Source organism: Nannospalax galili, unplaced genomic scaffold (assembly GCF_000622305.1).
Source record: "Nannospalax galili isolate Female #2095 unplaced genomic scaffold, S.galili_v1.0 scaffold635, whole genome shotgun sequence".
Taxonomy (NCBI): Eukaryota; Metazoa; Chordata; class Mammalia; order Rodentia; family Spalacidae; genus Nannospalax; species Nannospalax galili.
Window position 1 is genome coordinate 1,136,675 of NW_008335836.1, and position 21,140 is coordinate 1,157,814.

Below are 21,140 nucleotides of genomic sequence, written 5' to 3' on the forward strand. Positions count from 1 at the left end.
CTGGTAGCCGGGAGAGGGGGAGGGCACCGGGAAGGTATTGGGAGATAGACTTCACTGAGGTAAAGCCAGGTAAATTTGGTTATAAGTACTTGTTAGTAATGGTGGATACCTTCTCGGGATGGGTAGAGGGCTTTCCCACTAAAAATGAAACTAGCCAGGTAGTAGCAAAAAAGCTAATTGAGGAAATAGTTCCCAGGTATGGAGTCCCTGAAGTCATAGGTTCTGATAACGGCCCGGCTTTCGTTAGCAAAGTCCTGCAAGGACTAGCCCAGACTCTGGGAACAGATTGGAAATTACATTGTGCTTATAACCCACAGAGTTCTGGGCAGGTAGAGAGGATGAATCGGACTTTGAAGGAGACCCTTTCTAAATTGGTCGCTGAGACTGGCGGTGACTGGGTGACTCTCCTTCCCTTAGCCATTTTCCGTGTCAGGAACTCCCCCTATGTGCATGGACTGACTCCCTTTGAGATAATGTTTGGAGCCCCGCCATGATAACCAGGCGGGCATTGCCCCCGGGGGAAGAAGGATCAGCACCTCACTACCTGAGTGTATTACAATCTCTCACTAAAGTACAGCAGGAAATTTGGCCCCTAATCAGAGCTTACTATGGAGAAAGAAAGGTGCTTAATATAGAGCATGGTATCTCCCCAGAGAACACAGTCTAGGGAAAAAGACACAGAATAAAGACCCTTAAACCCAGGGGGAAGGGACCTCATGTTGTGTTGTCTGTTACTCCCACTGCCTTGAAGGTTGACGGTATTGCTTCTTGGGTACATCACACCCACGTTCGTAAAGCATCACCTCACCAAGACTCAGAGCTCGACATAAAGACGTAAAAAGCGTAGAAAGATCCAAACAACCCTCTAAAGATACGGCTAAATCGAACTTGAGAGGATTTCTACCCTGCGCTGTCTCAGGACTTGCCAAGCATCCCTGCCACCACTGAGACTCCCTTATGAAGCTCTCCACGCAGACTGGATGGGTGAGGATGTTGCTGGTAATATATTATCTAGCAACTAACTGCGGACATTTTGCAGATGGGACCAACCCGCACATACCAGTGCAAGTTACTTGGGTTGTCACTAACTTGGAAACTGGGTCCCCAGTGTTAACGCGGTCGGCCGTGTATCCCCCCAATACCTGGTGGCCACCTTTAGATATAGACCTCTGTACTTTGGTAGATGGGGCCTGGGACCGGGAATGGGCAGCGATTACCCGAGATGTGGAAGACTCCTCCCACGGATACAATTGCAAGTTTGAGTCGGGAGTTCGCTACCTTAGACAAAAACAATTCTATGTTTGCCCAGGGCCACAGTATAAGCCCAGTTGTGGGAGACCAGACCAGTACTACTGCCCACGATGGGGCTGTGAGACCACGGGTCAGACATACTGGTTAAGTAATGCCCGTGGGGACTACATCACCCTCAAACGAGATGTGACAGGCCCCCCTTGTAAGCCAACTTGGGGGCTCGAACCACAAGCCTGCAACCCTTTGCTTATCAGATTCACAGAAAAAGGAAAAAAGTTCTCCGGATGGGAAGGGGTTAACACCTGGGGCCTGCGATTGCACAACTATGGGTCTGCAATTTCGTTTACAATCACTAGGCGCCAGGTGCCTTTCGTCACGGCAGTAGGGCCCAACCCAGTGCTAGTCCCAAGAGTTACCATGGATACGCCCAAGGGAGCCCCTCCCTCTCCTCCTCCTGGCCCAACTCTACCTACAGGATTTACCAAAAGGCCTCCTGAGCCTTTGTCTCAGATCCGCTATTACAGGCGGTCACAGGAATTTGTTAAAATCATAAATCAAACTTATAGCCTCTTAAATGTAACTAGCCCTGAATTGGCCAGATCTTGTTGGCTCTGCTATACTGTTACCCCTCCCTATTTAGAGGGGATTGCTACTATGGGTTCCTACAACGTTTCCCATAATGTCTCCCAATGTGCATGGGGTACGATACCTAAAATTACTTTGGAGCAGATTTCAGGATCGGGACTATGCCTCGGTGAGATTCCACTACAATACTCTTCCCTCTGTAACCAGACCAAGAATCTCTCTGAGTCAAAAGGGGCCTTCCTTATTCCCCCTCCAAATACTTGGTGGGCATGCTCCTCAGGATTAACCCCTTGTATTTCGGTGGATGTTCTTAAGGAAGGAGGTTTTTGTGTTCTTACAATTCTTCTTCCCCATTTGGTTTATCACTCAGAGGAAGAGTTTCTGCAGACTTACACTCCCTCTCTTCCTTTCCCGATGCGTTCTAGGAGAACCCCAGTGATTTTAGCCGTGACACTTGCGACCTTAATTAGTACAGGTGTAGCAGTAGGAGTTGGCACTGGAGCCACTGCCGTGATACAAGGGAGGGACCAATATAATGCTTTGCGCACTAGCCTGGGTTTAGATCTCCAAAGAATAGAAGAATCCATAACCAAACTGCAGGACTCTATAGGATCCCTGGCTGAAGTCACATTACAGAATCGCAGAGGGCTGGACCTCCTGTTTCTACAACAAGGGGGACTGTGTGTTGCCCTGAAGGAGGAATGTTGTTTTTACAGAGACCACTCAGGTATAATAAAGGATAACATGGCAAAGATACGAGAGGGATTAGAGAAACGAAAGATGGAAAGGGAAGCCAGTCAAGGATGGTTCAGCTCTTGGCTTAATCAAACTCCTTGGGTGTCAACCCTTCTCTCCGCTGTTGCAGGGCCCTTAATTATCCTTCTCTTGCTTGTCACGATTGGGCCCTGTATAGTAAACAAACTGCTGAGGTTTGTCCAAGAAAGAATAGACTCGGTTCATCTCCTGGTGCTGCGGCAGAAGCACCAGGTTGTAGAGTCGGCGAATAGACTCGGTTCATTTCCTGGTGCTGCGGCAGAAACACCAGGTTATAGAGTTGGCTGAGGAAGATTCCTCAGTTTAACCAAGACAAGGGGGGGACGTTGGGGACAAAAAAATAAAATACCTTGATGAATGCTGTAAGAACTCTGCATTTTGATAGAAAACTCTGTTTAAAACGTTGATTTAGATTTACTTGCTAGCTTGCCTGTTCTGCCTGATTGTATCTACCACACATGGATGATTAACCTAGTTGAAATGTTAAGAATTGAAGTGCTGTAAACCTCCTTCCTGGACCCTGGACCCCTGACTCAGTTGATTTACAATGTGTCCTGTAGGCCTGTTTGCACATACCAGATAACCAATAAGGAACAAAAGAGGGAGGTTGCGCCAGGCTTACACCAGATCTACCCTTCCTGGAAAAGATGTTTAACCGAAACTATAGCTTTTAGAAGATGATTGATTAAAGTGTCTGCTGAGGAATGCTTTTTGTGTAATGACTATGTGGGCCTATATAATCTGTACCTGAAACTGAATGGGGGTCGATCGTTCTGACCAGACTTGCATGTCTTGGGAAGCCGGTCGGCCCCAGCTAGCTGGAAAAGTAAAGACTCTGCTTGATTTTTACATCTCCAATCCCGTGTGTTTGTTACCTGGAGGGGACCCATCGAGTCACGGCCCTTAACACTGTGAGATGATAGTCATATTTCTTAGCAACTGTACAAATCCATAAACATGGAATACTTACTTTTATCTAAACCTTTGGATCTCTGTGTTCTTTAGTGACTGAAGAAATACAAGCATTCATGTATGCTTTATAACTTAGTCATTTAATCTCTAATTATTAACACCAGCAATTGGCCTAGCCTGATGCTGAAATGGAGAACCACTCACCTCGAGACTAGGTCACTGTTTCAAGCACCGTTCACCGGCTGGAGAGAGTGTTCTTGCAGAAAATCCTGGTTGGTTTCCTAGTGTCCACTTGGTGGATTACTACCATTCATAACTCCAGTTCCAGGGCATCTGATGCCCTCTTCTGGCCTCCAAGGGGATTGCACAACATGTGTACACTTACATGTAAACAAAGCCCTTGTCCACATAAAAAAGAAAAAGAAATAATTTTTTTTTTTTTTGGTCTTTTTGAGACAGGGTCTCCCTGTAGCCCCAGATGTCCTGGAACTCACTATGTTGACCAGGCTGGCCTTGAACTCACAGAGATCAGCCTGCCTCTGCCTCCCAAGTGCTGGGATTATAGGCATGCGCCACCACACCTGGCTTAGAAATAATTTTTTAAGGGAAGAAAAGAAACCACAGTTCACAACTTAGCCCTGCCTGCTGCCACACTCAGCCCACAGGAGAGACACATCTTTTGAGATTCTGTGCCACTTTTGATCTAAGGACCTATTTTATTGGTTTCTTGTCTTATTAGGAACAACTATGCCACTCACACACAGGCTGCCTCCTCACTGGCATCCCTGGGCTGGGCTGGAGCACCTCTGCGTGTGGCTTCCCATCCCTTTCTGCACTGTGTGCATAGCTGCCCTGTAGGCAACAGCATTTTAATTCGTGTCATAGAGACAGAAGAGCTGTGCCAGGTACCAAGAGATGTGAATTTAAAACCCATGTGCACAGCTTTTTGAATGAGCTTGGGAGTTTGCATATCAATGAATTTGATTTTCTCCTCTTCTGTAGAGAGGATGAGAATGATGTAACCACTATGTATCTATGGCATAGTAAGCAGTCAACGAACATTCACTTGATTTTCCTTTTCTTTCTTCCCATAAATCGCTCTACATTCTTGAGGTAATGATAATGAAATTGAGTGAGAATTTCAATACCATTCTTCCTATGTGAAGGAGAAAGCTCTAAGAGTGAGGACTAAGTTCTAAATTCCAAATCTTTGCTGGGATTCTAACTTTTCCATTTACCAACTGTGTAACTTCTTCCCTCCTCTTTCCGTGTCTCAACGGTCTCATTTTCAGAAGGGAAATAATGCTTGGTGTGGCAGTGAATGCTTAGAATCCCAGACTCAGGAGGCAGCCTGGTCGACAGAGCAAGCCCTTGTTTCAAAATAAATGATAAAAAATAAATATTTTAAAGGGAAGTAATGATAGTACTTTTTCCTTCATAAGTTGATAAGAAATAAATTAATATATACATCTATTTCCCAATAACATTTGGTGCCTAAATAAATGTTCTACAAATAACATTTGTATGATTACAATTATTATTAATTAGTTGCTCATCCTATACTCCACAGTTAATAAGTGGTTATACTATGAAGTGGGGGGCGCAAGTAGTTAGGGTGGAAGTGGAAAGGGGATCTGAAGATGATCAAAATACATTGCCTAAAATTCTCTAATCAATAAAAATATTTTTAAAGGTGGTTGTCCTGAGACTGAAGAAGATTGCATGTCTTAGAGCCCATTTTATTTCTATAATGAGGGACATGAAGAAAAAATGAGGATAAATAGAGAAGATGTCACTAATGTTTACAATAATTAAATTCAACCAAATATTTGAGTATCTCAGAATTAAATATATTTTAAAAACATTCTAGATATCACATTATAGTCACTCTTTTGGATTTTCTACGATGCCCCTGAGCACCACTAATGCCTAAAGTAGGTACAGAGGCTTCAGAGTCTGTGAAAAGTAGAAATGAGAGTCAACCAAAAGGAAACGATGGAGAGAAGAGGGTAAAAGCACTTGCCGGGCAGGTCTGAGGACGGGTGCTCAGCCCCTAGGACCCACATAAAAAGCCAGATGAGGTGATGCACATCTGTGGTCCCAGCACTCCTATGGGTACACGGGAGGCAGACACAGGAGAAGCTCCAGAGGCTCACAGGCAGCCAGCCTGGAGTACGTCAGAAACAAGAGTGACCATGCCTCCAAGGTGGACGATGAGAACACGTGCGCGTAAGCCCACACCACACACATCACACATACACACATCAGACACCAAACACACATACACTACATCACACACACCACACCACACCAAACCATACACACCAACCCCACACACACACATACACACACACTATACACACTACACACATACACATCAGACACCAAACACACACATATACTGTACCACACACACCACACCAACCACACCAAACCACACAAACCAACCACACACACACACCAGACACCAACCACACACATACACTATACACAACACACCACACCAAACCACACCAAACCACACACACCAACCACATACACACACACACACACACACACACACACTCTCACACCACACTCACTCCCACTCCCCACCTCTCACACACACACAAATATTTTGTTTTATTTTGTTTTTGTCTTTTTGAAGCAGGGTCTCCCTGTAGCCCCAGCTGGACTAGAACTCAATATGTAGACCAGGCTGGCCTCAAACTCACAGAGATCTGCCTGCCTTAAAGGCATGCACCACCATGTCCAGCTTATCAGCACAAATACATTTTTTAAAGAAGCATTAAAGATACATGAGATTCATGATATAAATTTAAAACAAAAATGTCAGTGTATATGTATGGGTGCGTGTCTTCAGCATAGACTGGATGAATTTTGAATGCTGAATTTAAATAGGACCAGCCTTTTGCTAGGAAAGTACCACAAGGGCAGAGAATGGCAGGTACTTGAATCAATATGACAGAGTGAATGAAATAGTAGAGTCTGAACTGGGTGAGTAAGAGGGTAGTGTAGACACGGTGGAGATGGTGGAGGGGTGGTGAAGAGGAGCAGGCAGATAGGAGCCAGTGGAATGTAAGTGCTAACAGTATCGAGAGAGAGAGACAGAGACAGAGAGACAGAGAGAGACAGAGACACAGAGAGACAGAGAGAAGCAAAGAGGAAATAATATGCGGAAGTCAATACAATGGAGGCTAAGCCCTCAATACCAAAACCCTTAGAATAAACTTGGCACTCAAAGTCCTGCCACAACTTTGCTTTGCTTGGAATACATGTTTGTTCTGCTTCTCACTACTCGAGGATTGGTGTTGCCTCATTCGGGATTGGTCTTGCCTCATTCCAGAAGCAACCAGACTGGGAATGGCTGGATATACTTGGAAAACAGAGCAGGCTTTTCAGGCCCCTCCAGTCTGTTCCAGACTCTTCTGCAGTGGGTGTGTTCTTTCTTCTCCCCTCCCCTGGCATGTCCTGGTCCTATGCCCACCCCAGCTTCCAGACCTTGTACAGATGTGCACAGGTCTCAGAGGTCAGGGTATTCTGGCAGCCTTGACCTTCCACACACATTTTTCTCTCTTCTACCTGACTCCAGCAACCGGCTGAGGTTGTGGGGAGAAATGAAAGAATGTTGCCAGTTAATGAAATGCTTCTTCTAAAAAAATTTAAAAATTAAAAAAAAAAAAGTATGCACCAAGCCTAAATAGACAGCACAGAAAGGCTGCTCTTCTGTCATGAGGCAGCTGTCAACAGGTTAGTGTCCCACCACGGAGCCCGATACTGTACAGTAAGTGATGGCAAAGGTGGCAAGAAAGCCGTGAATTAAGAGACTCGCCATCCAGCAAGCATCCGCTCAGTAACCAGCAGCCTGCGTTTCTCCTTCGTTCTTTGTTTAGGATGTAACATCAAATGCTTTCTTTCCTTTTAGATAAGTCTTTTGAGACACGTCACATATGATACAACATATTTTTTAAAAGCACTACATATAATTGTTTCTTTTTAAAAAATATTTTATTTTATTTATTTATTATTTATTTATTTTATGCGTACGAGTGTATTGCCTGCATGCATGTGAGTGCGCCGTGTCGTGCAATGCCGCGGTCAGAAGAGGGCTTTGGATTCCCCTGGAACTGGAGTTAAGGACGTTCGTAGCCACGATGTGGGTGCTGGGAATTGAACCTGGGTCATCTGTAAGAGCAGTCAGTGATCTTAACTGCTGAGCCATCTCTCTAGCCCCATAATTGTGTTTCTTATTATAACCACACAGATGTGTCACAATTGCCATGCCAACCATTGAGCGCCGTCATTACCCCCTCCAGTGATACCATCTAAGCCATTATTTCTGCTGTCTCCCATCCCACACACTTGCCCTAAGCAGCCATGAATCCACCTGACATTTCTATGGACTTTTGTACTCTGAATATTTCATATAAAAAATAGGCAGAGGCAGGCGGATGTCTGTGAGTTCAAGGCCAGCCTGGTCTACATAGTGAGTTCCAGGACAGCTGGGGCTACAGGGAGACCCTGTCTCAAAAAGGCCAAAAAAATAAATAAATAAAGTATCATAGTAAGATCTTTCGCATCTGACTTTGATTTAGTGTGTTGTTTTTAAGGCTCATCCATGCACTAGAATGTGCTACCACCTCATTCCTTTTTTTTTTTTTTTTCCTGAATAGTGCTTCCATTGTAACATCACACTGAATTTATCCACTTGTTGGCGGGTGGACATTTGGACTGCTTGTGCTTTGAGGTTGTTAGGAACCACACATAAACTAGTCTCATGCCTTTGTGAAGCATTTTTCATTTCTCTTGGCTCTGTACCTAGGAGTAGAACTGCTGAGTCATGGAGTGTCTGCGTTTACATTTCCGGCTTTCCACACCATGTTCCCAAGTTAGGGCAGTCAAGATGGTGCATGCCTGGAATTCTAGCACTTGAGAGATGGAGGCAAGAGAATCAGGAGTTCAAGGCCAGCCTTGTCTGTACAGTGACTTCAAGGCCAACCTGACTCAGCCTCAAAACAGTTTTTTGTTTTTTTTTTTTAAAGATGGTTATAAATTCAACATTGGAAAGTGACTATATTCGTGAATAAAATATGTTAAAGTAAATAAATACAGTTCATCCGAGATGACGGTTTCTTAGGATTTTATTTTTCTTAGAGCCTGTTCTTTAGTGTTCCCTGCTGACTGAGTCTTGCTTCCTCAGATTCCAGTACCTTAGACTCTGTAGTCTAATCAAAAAGGGAAACTAGGAAATTATTTAAAATATTTCTGCTGCTGTCCGTCTTTGTGATTGTTAATCTGATGAATCAGTTTACCAAGGTAAGCCCCCTAATGTGTGTGGCTAAGGATTGTGGATGCTTCTGTGTGAGGACATTTTTTAGATAAGATTAACATGAAAATACATGGACTTTGAGTAATGCACACTACCCTCCCTAATGTGGGTGTACCTCATTCTGAAGCCAGAATTGAACAAAAGACTGACCACCAGCCACAGGGAGGGAATTGTGCTCCAAATGGCCTTTGGACTTAAAAGGTTGGGCTGTGTCTGCTCTTTCAAGGCCTGTAACCTGCAGATCAAACCTATGAATTTGGCCTCACCAGACTCAGACTCCATAACAAGAGGAACCAATGTCTTAAAATAAATTATTTTCCATATATATGTATAAATTATTTTCCATACACATGTATATATGTATATGTATGTTATCTCTTCATTCTCTGAAGAAACATGATTAATAAAATCACATCAGAAAAAGTACAAACTTACATCATTTCTTGGCTTTTTGGCTAGGATCAACTGTGAAAGTCCAAACTTCTCACACTATTTAGCTTCTTTGTACTTTAAGCATCTGTTCATTATACTCTGCATGACAGCTCTGCTCAGTTAACTTTTACATGTGCTTTTCTGCACAAGCATAGAACCCTGGAAACATGACTAAAACCAAAAGGTTTAGGATAAGGCTGGGGATGCACGCAGCTCATTTGGTAGAATTCCTGAGTTCCATCCTCCACAGTCCCTAAAACTGGGTATGGCACGCACCTGTATTCCTTGCACTGGAAAGGTGGAGGGCGCAGGGCTCCCTTCAACTATAGAGGAGAAAACATCCAGGCCTTAGGGTGCATGACTTGTGTTCTGTGAGGGGGTAGAAGGGATATTCCAAGTTCTCAGTATGAGTTGACAGAGTTCAAAGTCTGTACGGCCCAAAAGCAATATCCCAGGTCTTCCTTCAACAATGAGAGAAGGCAAGTGTTAAGAGAGCTACAGTTCTGAGAATTGATTTGGAATTTGAGGGGGCACATGGGTCAGAGAACTGCCAAATAATACCAGCAGACGCAGGCAGCAGTTTATGTAACCCAACAACCAAGCTTGGAGTAATAAAAGCAACATAAGCGCATAGGAATCTGGAGGAACCACAAATTCTGAGACCCTCTTATCCCACATTCTTTCTTTGAGACCTTCCCAAATTGTCCTGCCGTAGGACCTCGCTCATTTGTACTGATGACGAATCTTTTCTAGGGGGTGTTTTGTAGCTCAGTTGGTATAGTGCTTTCCCTCACATGCCCAGAGCCCTGGCCTCCATCCCCAGTACTATATAAATGGGGTGAGCACTGGGGAGGTAAAGGGAGTTGAAGGTCATCTTAGCTCATAGTGAGTTCAGGCAGCCTGGATACATAACGCCCTGTCTCAAAGATAAATACCTTCTATTTGGATCTTTGACCCATGGTTACTAGGCATTCAAATTCAATCTCCTATTTTGACTCTTCTATGATTTTTACAAGTGTTTGGCGTATACTTTCATACTCATCACGCTATGTATATATTCTCCTCCTCTTCCTCCTCCTCCTTCTCTTCCTTTTCTTCCTCCCTCCCTCCCTCCTCCTCCTCCTCCTCCTCCTCCTCTCCTTCTCCTTCATTCACCTCCTTCTTTCTTGAGACATACTCTTACTCCGTATCCCAGGCTGGCCTTGAATTTATGGTGAGCCTCCTGCTTCAGTTTCCCTAGTGCTAGGATTACTGGAGAGAGCCAGTTTACAGCTTCCTGTTTATTAGGCAAGCACTCTACCATTGGAGCTACATTCCCAGCTCTCCTATACCCACTTTGTTAAGACCAAGTAATACCCAGATTCTCAGTCTCCTAGACCAGGAGGATTGGCGTTCTTTTCCTTTCAAAGTTGCCCTTATCTTAGTAAAATCTATAGTTACAGTCCCTAAACTCCATAAGCTTTGAGAAACATCTTAAAAATATTTTAAAATAAGGATTTTTGATCTCTCCATGATGTAGGTTATATGGTAAAAATTATAACCATGTAGGCTAAAATTACACACATGCATGTCTATGGTTGTATTCACACATATAATTTAAAATTGATCAATTTTAAGGATCCATCAAAAATGGTCAGCTTTTACTTGCATAACTGGGTATTTTACTATGTGGACATTTTAATATATTGATAGAGATAACACCGTGTACAAGTGTCATTAAACTCTGGCGTGATGCTCAAAAGCTCAAGTACCAAATGATGGTTTACAAGTGCCATCGCTGGCCTCCGTGTTCTCAAAGGCATCAAAACTTGCTGTTGAATGGGGAAGAGACACCTCTACCTTTCATCCCTAGCTCTCCCTAAATCTTGATGACACCTGGGAGAAGGACTGAGGGGCAGGGTCGCTGACCGGAGTAGTTGGCCCCAGGTTAGCACCGCCTCCTCCACCGGCCCCGCCCCTTCTCCCCAGAGTCTGGCTTTGGTGCGGGACGCGCAGTTAACCTGGCTGCAAATCCTCGGCGGGATCCGGACCACAGATTCCAGGTGAGCAAACCCGTTTCCGGACTAACCTCTGCAGTTTCCTGGCGTAGTCAGAGCTGCCCTGCTGGTAGCGGTGGGGTCACGCGGGAAGGGAGAGCGTGCGAGCTCTCTGAAGTTTGGAGTTTTCTAGAGTTTGCAAAGCAGCACAGAAGAGGCACGTTGCAGCCACTGGCTGTGTCAGGGGTAATGAGGGTGGAGCCCGGATTCTGGAGGCTGAAGGATGTAGAAGACGTTGCTCTGGAAGGTTCGCGTTTGGGGAGGATTGCAAACCTGGGGATCAGCGTGGATTCAGAGGTCAGCATCCCCTCCCCCAAGCTCCAGCCCCGCAGCTCCAGGAAGTGAGCACCGTTTATCCTCCCACCGCAGGAGGCCGGACCTCTCCTAGGAGGAGAAGGGAGATGGGCCAGACAGCCTGTCCCGCCCTGGTCTGCACCGGCTGTGGAGCTGGGAGCCCTGGGGCCTTTCCAGAGGAATCCGGTCCAAGCCGGGCGGAGCTCGGAAGAGACTCGATCCTGTCCCTCTGGCTCCCGGGGTGAATCTAAGATTTCCCAGTTTGCCCACCAGATCCTGCTGTTCATGTGTGGATGTTCTCTGGAGATGTCTGCTACCCTGTCACTGCATTTGTCACGTCTAGCCGATGTGGTCGGCCGAGAGTGAAATGAGGACCTTGCTAGAATCTTGACAGTGGTAATTTTTATTTTATTGTGAATGAGTTCACTGAGACTGAGTACATTTTATTTATGTATTATATGTGTATGTATGTACATAATATATATGTTGTTATCTTTATTTTTGAGACAAGGCCTCCCTCGTAGCTCAAGCTGCCCTCACCATCCACCCTCCCTAATTCTAGAATTACAGGCCTGGGCTACCAAAGAGGCAAAGAGTCATTTTATTTAATCAACCAATTGAGGCAACTGGACGTTGAAGAGTGTAGATGCCACAGTGCATGTGCCATAGTCCATGACCTGACACTATGTGCCTTGGGCCTATGGCTTGACCTCTAAGCTTTAGCTTTTTTCTCCATAGCCTGAGCAGTGAAATACAATGTGTATGTCCTATAGTTTTGTTGAGAATTAACTGAGGTAGAGGTTTAAATACATAGCAAACCACTCGATGTGATGTGGTAATTACCCAAAATTATTATTGACAGACTCCATGCCTGACTTTTTAAATGCACAATCAAAACAAGCTAAAACATAAATGAATTTTTAGAATTAAGAATTACAAATCAGATGCCACAAATTTTAATATTACAGATTTTTTATTCTAGCTTTTAAAAAGTTTAGTTAGTAGATTAGGAGAAAAATCTGTGCATGGCAATATTTTATTTTATTTATTTTTTAATTATTTTATGTGTATGAGTGTATTGCCTGGTACACAAGTGAACCAGTGAAGGTCAGAAGAGGGCATCAGATCCCCTGGAACTGGAGTTACAGATGGTTGTTCACCACCACGTGGGTGCTGACATTCAAACCTAGCTCTTCTGCAAGAGCAGCCAGTGCTCTTAATGCTGAGCCATCTCTGCAGCCCCATAAGGCAGTATTTTTAAAATTTCTGTTATTAATGTCAGTTTTTAAATGCATAGGGAATAATTCTTTGAAGGTAAACTAAAAAAATAATTGAAGCTAATTATGTTCTGATTGTAATGTCCATTGAGTGCTGTGAGATCAATTCCAGATAATAGCTTAGAGTGGAACATAGCTACCCGTAAAGATAAAAAGTGTTATTCCTAAAACACAAGGATCCCAATTTACTTACAAATGTAATCACAGCCGTTGTTGCCTGTGCACCAGGCTCTCATGTTGGGAGCATCCCTGCCCTTCCCCGTCCTGTCTTCTGAGTCTCCAGCCTTGACCCCAGAGTCCTCCAATCACCAACTTTTATTCTGAAGGCCTTTCTGGTATCCACTTGAGCTTCTTTGGTACTAAAGATCTAAGTGTCCCTCAGATTTTTGACACTCCCACTTTTCTAGCTGTTTCCTGTGCTAAATTGTATCTACTTGGCAAAGAAAGTTCTTCTTCTAAGGCTTTAATGTGCATACTGGTCACCTCGAAAATCCTTTTTTTTTTTTAAATTTTGTATGTATGAGTGCTTTGCATGCATGTTAAGTGTACCATATGCATGTAGTGCTCACAGAAGCCAGAAGAGGGTGTCAGATCCCTTGGAGTTGTGGACTGCCCTTAGTTGCCATATGGGTGCTGGGAACCCAATCTGAGTCCTCCGCTAGAGCAGCCAGTGCTCTTAACCACTGAGCCATCTCTCCAGCCCCATACTAAACTTTCAAAGTCAATTGTATATTTCATACTTGAGTACTTCGAACAAGCCACACTTTGGGTGTCAATAGCTACATACACATAGTTGTATTCGAGGACACAGTTCTTATTTATGCTTAGATCAAATGACAAACTACTTTTCTTGTTGCTTTTTCCCCCACACCCCACAATTTTTGCGTTTTTGTTCAGTGTCATAGAGATATAATTCTTATCCAATAAGCTGGAAATTGAAGCATAAAATTTTGGCAGCTTATTTGTTTGGTTTATTTATTGAGACAGGGTCTTATTACATAGGTTACCTGGAACGCTCTATCCCAGACTGGCCTTTAACTTCTAGCAGTTCTCCTACCCCAGACTCCCATGGAGTTACAGGCATAAGCTGCCATACCTGGCACAATTCTGCTTTGACATACATAGTTGTGTAACAAGTAGCAGTCATGATGCATGGGCCACATCCTTCGCCCTCAGCAAGCTTTTGCAGTTTATCCCCTCTTACACCAGTGTACCCTGGCTCCACTGACGTGCCTTCAAATGCTGTAGCTTAACGGTCTTTTCTGGGATGTCATATAAATGGGATCATTCAGCAGCTTATTTTTAGTGTGTAGAGTCTCTCAGTTCGCATATTGCTCTTGGGATTCATGTTCTTGCGTCTACAATGGTCTCATGTGTTTGGCACCTTTAAGTTTGGCCTAAAGCTGCCATCCTGCATTTTAAGTTTGACTTAAGGTCTCGTATTACACAATGAATCACAACCTAACTTGATATGTAAGCAAATTCTAGCCTTTTGCAACAAGTAGCAGACTGTCAACCAATCACGAGCAGCCAACTGTCAAAACTGCTGAAATATTGGAGCCAGTCAGGCTGTCTCCACTTCACTTCAGGTTTGTTTTTCTTTTATTTGAGACAGGGTCTCTCTGTGTAGCTCTGGCTGACCTGGAACTGGCTATGTAAACCAGGCTGACCTTGAACTCCCAGAGGCCTGCCTCTGCCTCCAGACTGCTGGGATTGAAGGTGTGCACCACCATGCCTAGCTTAGTCACTTCCTTTTCTCTGGCTATAAACAGAGTTGGCCTTTGCAGTGGAGCAGAGTATTGTGAACCATTTTTGGACAAATTGTCCAAAACACAAATAAACCTTCTTTAGAGAATTGTGGTATTCCGAGCACACTTTTGCCCAAAATGGAAGTGCTTGAATGTATGTGTTGAGGGAAATGACATGGACCTTCAGTTAAAATAGTATGGGTACTGATTGTAAAAGTGTTCGTTGTAAGAAAGTATTGCCTCCTATCAATGTCGTTCTTGTCTGTTTGGGTTTTCCTGGGAAGAAAGTGTGCAAAAAGGATGAGAGGATTGAGTGGAGCAGAGGGAGGATGTGGCCTCAGTCAATGACATCTCTGATCCCGGAGACCAGGCATAGGGTACTGATGACAAGAGGTGAAAAAGCTTAGAGAAGGAATCAGTCATCCACCCAGGGAGGGACAGTTCTGGCTTTTAATTCATTCAGCGTTAAGAACCCCCATCCAGGCACCATGTGAGCTGCTGAAGGGTGCAGCCATGATCAGAAAACAACTCTCATTTCCTGGAGCTTAGTGTTTCTGTGGAGGATTCAAACCATCAACGACACCAGGTGATGATAAAAGGGAAGCTGGTGAGTTTATGCCAAGAGTGGTTGTGTGGTAGCCACACTTAAGGCAGGTTAGACAGAACAGACCCTTCTGATGAGATGACGTGGAAGAAGCGATCCAGGGTGGAGTGTCACCCTTGCAGCAGGAACAGAAAATGGCAACAGTCCTGGCTCAGCCATGTGTCCTATCATTTTTAATACTGTTTAGATTGGCTGAAGAAAGGTCAGGCGAGTGGTCGCTCACACAAGGCCTCTCAAGACTCTCAGCTTATCTTCCTTCTAGCAGAAGGAAAAGAAGATTGTAATCATTGTTCTAATAAGAGTGGAAATTAGTGTCAGATAGGAATTGAGGTATAGACAGTGTTGGAAATTAGAGAAGCCTTGGTTATCCCAGTGTCTGACTTTTTCCTTCCCTTTCTTAGCCTGTGATTTTTCATTGGATTTTCTACCTAGGATTCTATAAACAGGAACAATCTACACGTCAGAGCTGGACAGGGAGGAGCTGGGAGAGTAGCTACAATGACTGCTGCAGTCCTGGTGGACATCCAGGATGAGGTGACCTGCCCCATCTGCTTGGAGCTCCTGACAGAACCCCTGAGCATAGATTGTGGCCATAGCTTCTGCATGGCCTGCATCACAGGAAATACTGACAATTCAGTGCTCGGCAAAGAAGGGAAGAGCAGCTGTCCAGTATGCCGGACCAGCTACCAGCCTGGGAACCTCCGGCCTAATCGACACCTAGCGGTCATAGTGAAGAGGCTCAGAGAGGTAGTGCTGGGCCCGGGAAAGCAGCTGAAGGTCATTCTCTGTACACTTCACGGAGAGAAACTCCAGCTCTTCTGCAAGGAGGACGGGAAGCTCATTTGTTGGCTTTGTGAGCGTTCTCAGGAGCACCGTGGTCACCAAACATTCCTCATGGAGGAGGTGGCCCAGGAGTACCAGGTGGGAGCAGGATAGAGAGGGGGCAGGTGGGAGCAGGGTCCTGGCAAGGGGGTTCAGACTTGCTTCATGCTCTCATTTAATTTCTTTTTAGTTTTACTTTCTTCTCTTTGAGAAAAGCTTTCTCCTGTAGTCCAGGCTGGCCTCAAACTCACTATGTAACTGAAGATGACCTTGAACTTCTGAAACTCACTATGTAACTGAAGATGACCTTGAACTTCTGATAACTCTATCTCCATTTCTGGAGTGCAAGGATTACAAGCATATTCCACCAGGCTTGGTATTTATGAAGTGCTGGGGATCAAACCCAGGACTTTGTGCACACTAGACAAGCTGGTCTGCTAACTGAGGTAGTTCCACTGACAGTCCAAATGTCTTTGCAGAATTCCCATTTACCTAGAAGTTAAACATAGAAAGCAGCCCTCCATTAAAGAGAAAAGACATTCTCTCTTGCTTCCTGTGCAAGACTGTGAGGAGTTAATGCTATGGTTTGTGAGAGGGGCCTGGTGGGTTGAATTTGAGAGACTCATTGTCACTGGAAATGGAGGAATGAAATGATTTGTGGTTCAGATCTCTGCCCAGGAGAAAGAGTTGACCCATTCTTGTTCTTTACATACACTGTGTATAGAACACACTGTGGCCTTCTCAGTTTCCCACCAAGACCAAGGCCAGCTTGTCCTGAGATCAGCACAATCTCATCCAAATTCGTTCCATGTCTAGATACTAAGACAGTTTCAAAGTGGACCCCCTTTAACCTGCAATGTTTCTTCCAGGAGATGTTCCAGGAGTCTCTGAAGAAGTTAAAGAGAGAGCAGCAAGAAGCTGAACGGCTAAAAGCTATTATTAGAGAGAAGAGGGAATCCTGGAAGGCAAGTGGGATTCCTTGTGAGAGTGACGCAGGGGGGCGACCTTGGGAGCCGAGGACAAGGGTATCCTGCCCTTGTCTTTTCTCCTCCCAAAAGTGCTTCCTTCCCTTGAGCTGGTCCTTCTGCACATCCTTTCCAAAAAGGGTGTTTGCTTGTTGGGAGTCTGGGGGAGTTATATAACAAGCATGTCAGGTGAGCCCAGGTTTTGAAGACAGTTATATAAGAGTAGAACCTTGGCCTGGAGTAACCCATAATTCGTAATTCTTAATCTTAGTGTAGGTTCAGTCTCTGGCCTGCTGGGAATGATAGGTTAGTTGTGGGCCAGTAATTGCCACCTTAATGCTCAAAATTGGAAAGGGAGGTTTGGTGCAGAGACCTGAGAGGCTCGAGGGGGTTCCTGTGATCTAAACTCACTCAGGAATCACAGTGTGTGTGTGTGTGTGTGTGTGTGTGTGTGTGTGTGTGTGTGTGTGTGTGTGTGTACAGAGAGAGAGAGAGAGTTAACTAAGGCAACCTGAGGCGTGTGTGTACACACACACAGAGAGAGAGAGAGAGAGAGAGAGAGAGTTAACTAAGGCAACCTGAGGCTAGAGAGAGAGAGAGTTAACTAAGACAACCTGAGGCTAATGGCCCAAGAACAGGTTCTACAGGGCCATTCCTGCAGCATGCGCCCCTCCAGTCTCAGACAGGCAGGCCTGGGAAAGCAGTGCACACAGCCCGTTTCCTGCCCCCGCCCATACCGCTAAAGAGAACTTTTAAGGGTCAAGGGCCAGCAGCTTCTTTTTCTTCCCTGATGCTGAAGAATCAGATGGAGCCTGAGAGACACAGGATCCAGACCGCGTTTAACCAGCTGCGAAGCATCCTGGACAGAGAGGAGCAGCGGGAACTGAAGAACCTAGAAGAGGAAGAGAGGAAGGGACTGAGTATCATAGAGAAAGCTGAGGGGGACCTGATCCACCAGAGCCAGTCACTGAAAGAGCTCATCTCAGACCTGGAGCACCGATGCCAGGGGTCCACAGTGGACCTGCTGCAGGTGAGATGGGCGCGGGACCTCAGTATCTGAGAATCAGGGCAAAGAGAAACCAGCTTTCCATCTTTTCTGGGGCACAGGACCAACAGCAAGCTGGGAATGACAAAAAGTAACTCCTTTTCTCTCTGGTACCTGCTCTGTATTGAGCCCTGTAGAGGCCGCAGGAAAAAGTCTAAGTTCAAATGCAGACGTTAAGGAAAGCCCCATTTGTATTTATTACTAATCAAGCATGGCCCAGGCATTTATTTGGAATTGTGAAGAAAGTCTACTATGTATATCCAGTAATGCTCTGGGGAGCTTTCACAATCTCAGGACTACTGACATTCTGATGTAGATGGTCCTTTGCTGTGAGGGGCCCTTCAGTACATTACAGAGTATTTACCAGCGCCCATGGCCCTGACCCACTAAGTGTCAGCGATACACTTCAGATATGACACCCTGAAGCCCTTCCACTTTGTCATATGTCTCCAGGGAGAATGTGTCTAACCCCAGCTGGAAACCTCTATACTAGACAGTTTTTGTGTCTGTTGCTGTGCTGGAAATTTGTGGCACAATGCAGGCCAAACTCAAGTCAGAGATTCTGTGCTTTCCAGCCCTTCTCAGCTTCTACTCTTTTCTGTAGAATCCTGTTGTATGTTATAGTAATTAATACTTAATATATCTTTCAGGTCTGTGTTTGTGTCTGTGTGTCTGTGTGTGCATGTGCACTAAGGGAACAAAGATTAAGTCTAGACAGATTTTCTGGATGAACTTGAACTGACGTTGAATAAACAGTATGGCTATGAAGTCGAGGCACGATGCACCTTGGGATATTTTGGAGCCTTCGGGGCTCTTCCTGTTTTGTTTTTCCTTTGCTTTCCTCTCCCTCTTCCTTTGCTCGTAGTATAGTTCTTTACTTACTCTTGGGTACTAGCAGTGGCATCAGGAATAGTCACTTTGACTTCAGAATTCCTCCTCACTGCTTCTCAGCCTTTTGATTAAGAGCAAGTGAAGCCGGGGGCTGGAGAGATGGCTCAGCGGTTAAGAGTACTGCCTGCCCTTGCTGGGTTTGATTCCCAGCTCTCACATTGCAGCTAAAACCGTCTATAACTCCAGTTCCAGGGGAATCTGACACCCTGTTCTGACCTCTATGGGCTGCATGACATGGGTGCATTTACATACATGCAGGCAACACACTCATACGCATACAATTTTTTAAAAATGATAATAAATAAAATATGTTTAAAAAGGATCAAGTGAAGCCCAGCCCCATTCACCGCTTTGTCTCGCTGTTGCTTTTCTGTCCTCATTTTTGAGGTTCAGCTACCCTAATGCTCTCTCCTCTTTTTTTCCAGCTCAAGCTCTGAAATTGTTTCCTTAAATGGGAAGGAGTGGTCACTTTATATTGCTAATTTAGGTGCTCCAAAGTCAGCATGTTCCATGGACATTTCAGATTGAACATTATCGAATGGTTGGTCCTCTAGACTTTGACAGACTTTCCCTTTCCTTTTCCATAGCTTTGTCACATTGTTTCTTGTTATAATTTCATAGCCATGGGGTTAGGGATGTGTAGGGATGTTAGGTATGCACCACAGAAACCAAGACTAGTGTGATCCCAGCATTTGAGAGGTGGAGACAGGAGGATCAGAAGTTCAGGATCATCAGCTACATAGAGAATTTGAGGCCAGTCTGTACTACATTAGACCCTACTGAAAGAAAGGAAGGAAGGGATGGGGCGGGGGAGGGAGAGAAGAAAATGTAGCTAAGATATAAGCTTCAAGTGTGAGCATCTTAGTAAATCCAGTATAAGATAAAGTGGCCATGAAGGTCGAACACTGCTTTAACATTTAGGATCTTCAGTACAGCCATGGTTCAAGATTGATATACCTGCCAGGCATGTTGGCACATGCCTTTAAATCCCAGCACTCAGGAGCCCAAGGCAGGCTGATCTCCTATCAAGGCCAGCCTTGGTCTACATATTGAGCTCCAGGCTACAGGGAGACCCTATCTCAAACAAATAAACAAACAAAAAATTAATATAACTTTTTCTATTTGTTATAAATTGCCACACCCAACACGTCTACTTCCATCCAAGCCAAGTTGAGTTGTGGTTCTGTGAAATACAACCAAAAATAACTGTAATAGAGAAAATACAGTTATTCATTTGTTATACAGATCAAACGGGTGGCCTTGTTTTCAGAGTTATTGGGATGTCTAAATGGAGCAAAGGTTAGAGAGGCAAATAGGCACGTCTACTTAAATAAGGTGTCAGAAAGAAGTTAAGGACACCGAATGAGCCAGCCTGGGAAAAACTCAGCAAACACAGTAGTTTTCACGACAGTATTTTGTGGTGGTTTGATGACTAAGTAGATGCTCGTGTTGTCCGGGAAGGTGGGGCAAGAGCCAGTGCTGACAGGAACACTGCATTTGCTCTTAAACATCTTGAGTGGGAGGTGCCCGGGTCTCATTTTCTGGGGTATTAATCTGGGTCATAAGAGGGAGGCCTAAACAGAGGAATAGATTTGGGGATCTCCCCAACATGTGAGGGAATCAGGGAATGTGGAAGTCAGCAAAGGTAGGATAAGTTTGAGAGACAACCACAGTTCAAGTCTGTGACCATCTGACCATCTCAGTGGTAGAGATTATGACTGTGACTCTACAGGGCCAGGCTCTGGCTATGAATGGCAAATAATGGATGATGGGTATTATAACATTACAAACAGGGCTGAGGCTGTAGCCAGTGGTAGGGCACTTGACTAATATGCATGGAGCCCTGCATTCAGTTCCCATCATTGCCAGCAAACAAACAAAACTCACACAGTTAAAAAGGAAATAATGAGGGGCTGGAGAGATGGCTCAGTGGTTAAGAGCACTGACTGCTCTTTCAGAGGACCTGGGTTTGATTCCCAGTACCCACATGGTGGCTAACAATCATCCAGTTCTAGGGGATCTGACACCCTCTTCTGACCTCCATGGGGCATGACACGGGTACACTTACATACATGCAGGTAATACACTCACACACATAAAATAAAAATATTAAAATTTCTGGTCTTTCTGAGACAGGGTCTCCCTGTAGCCCCAGCTGTCCTGGAACTCACTATG

The 21,140-nt window shown here is 44.8% G+C and overlaps 2 protein-coding genes across 5 annotated transcripts in view; one reads left to right on the forward strand and one right to left on the reverse strand.

Moving 5' to 3' along the window:
* The window catches only part of LOC103732115 (olfactomedin-4-like), a 74,110-nt gene extending 62,629 nt beyond the window's left edge, over window positions 1-11,481 (reverse strand). The window contains exon 1 of the mRNA XM_029562288.1: window positions 11,352-11,481. The gene's annotated coding sequence lies outside the window, so the exon portion shown is untranslated. The remainder of the gene's footprint in view (window positions 1-11,351) is intronic.
* Window positions 11,028-21,140, forward strand: part of Trim6 (tripartite motif containing 6) — a 14,020-nt gene continuing 3,907 nt past the window's right edge. For 2 of the 4 annotated variants that reach the window (XM_029562283.1, XM_029562286.1), the window contains exons 1-4: window positions 11,378-11,616; window positions 15,675-16,163; window positions 16,934-17,029; window positions 17,829-18,059. In XM_029562283.1, the coding sequence (XP_029418143.1) occupies window positions 11,509-11,616; window positions 15,675-16,163; window positions 16,934-17,029; window positions 17,829-18,059 (924 nt within the window). In that variant the 5' untranslated portion in view covers window positions 11,378-11,508. Of the gene's footprint in view, window positions 11,326-11,377; window positions 12,010-15,674; window positions 16,164-16,933; window positions 17,030-17,828; window positions 18,060-21,140 lie in introns of those variants that run through there. The other 2 variants (XM_029562285.1, XM_029562284.1) reach the window with 2 other exon arrangements.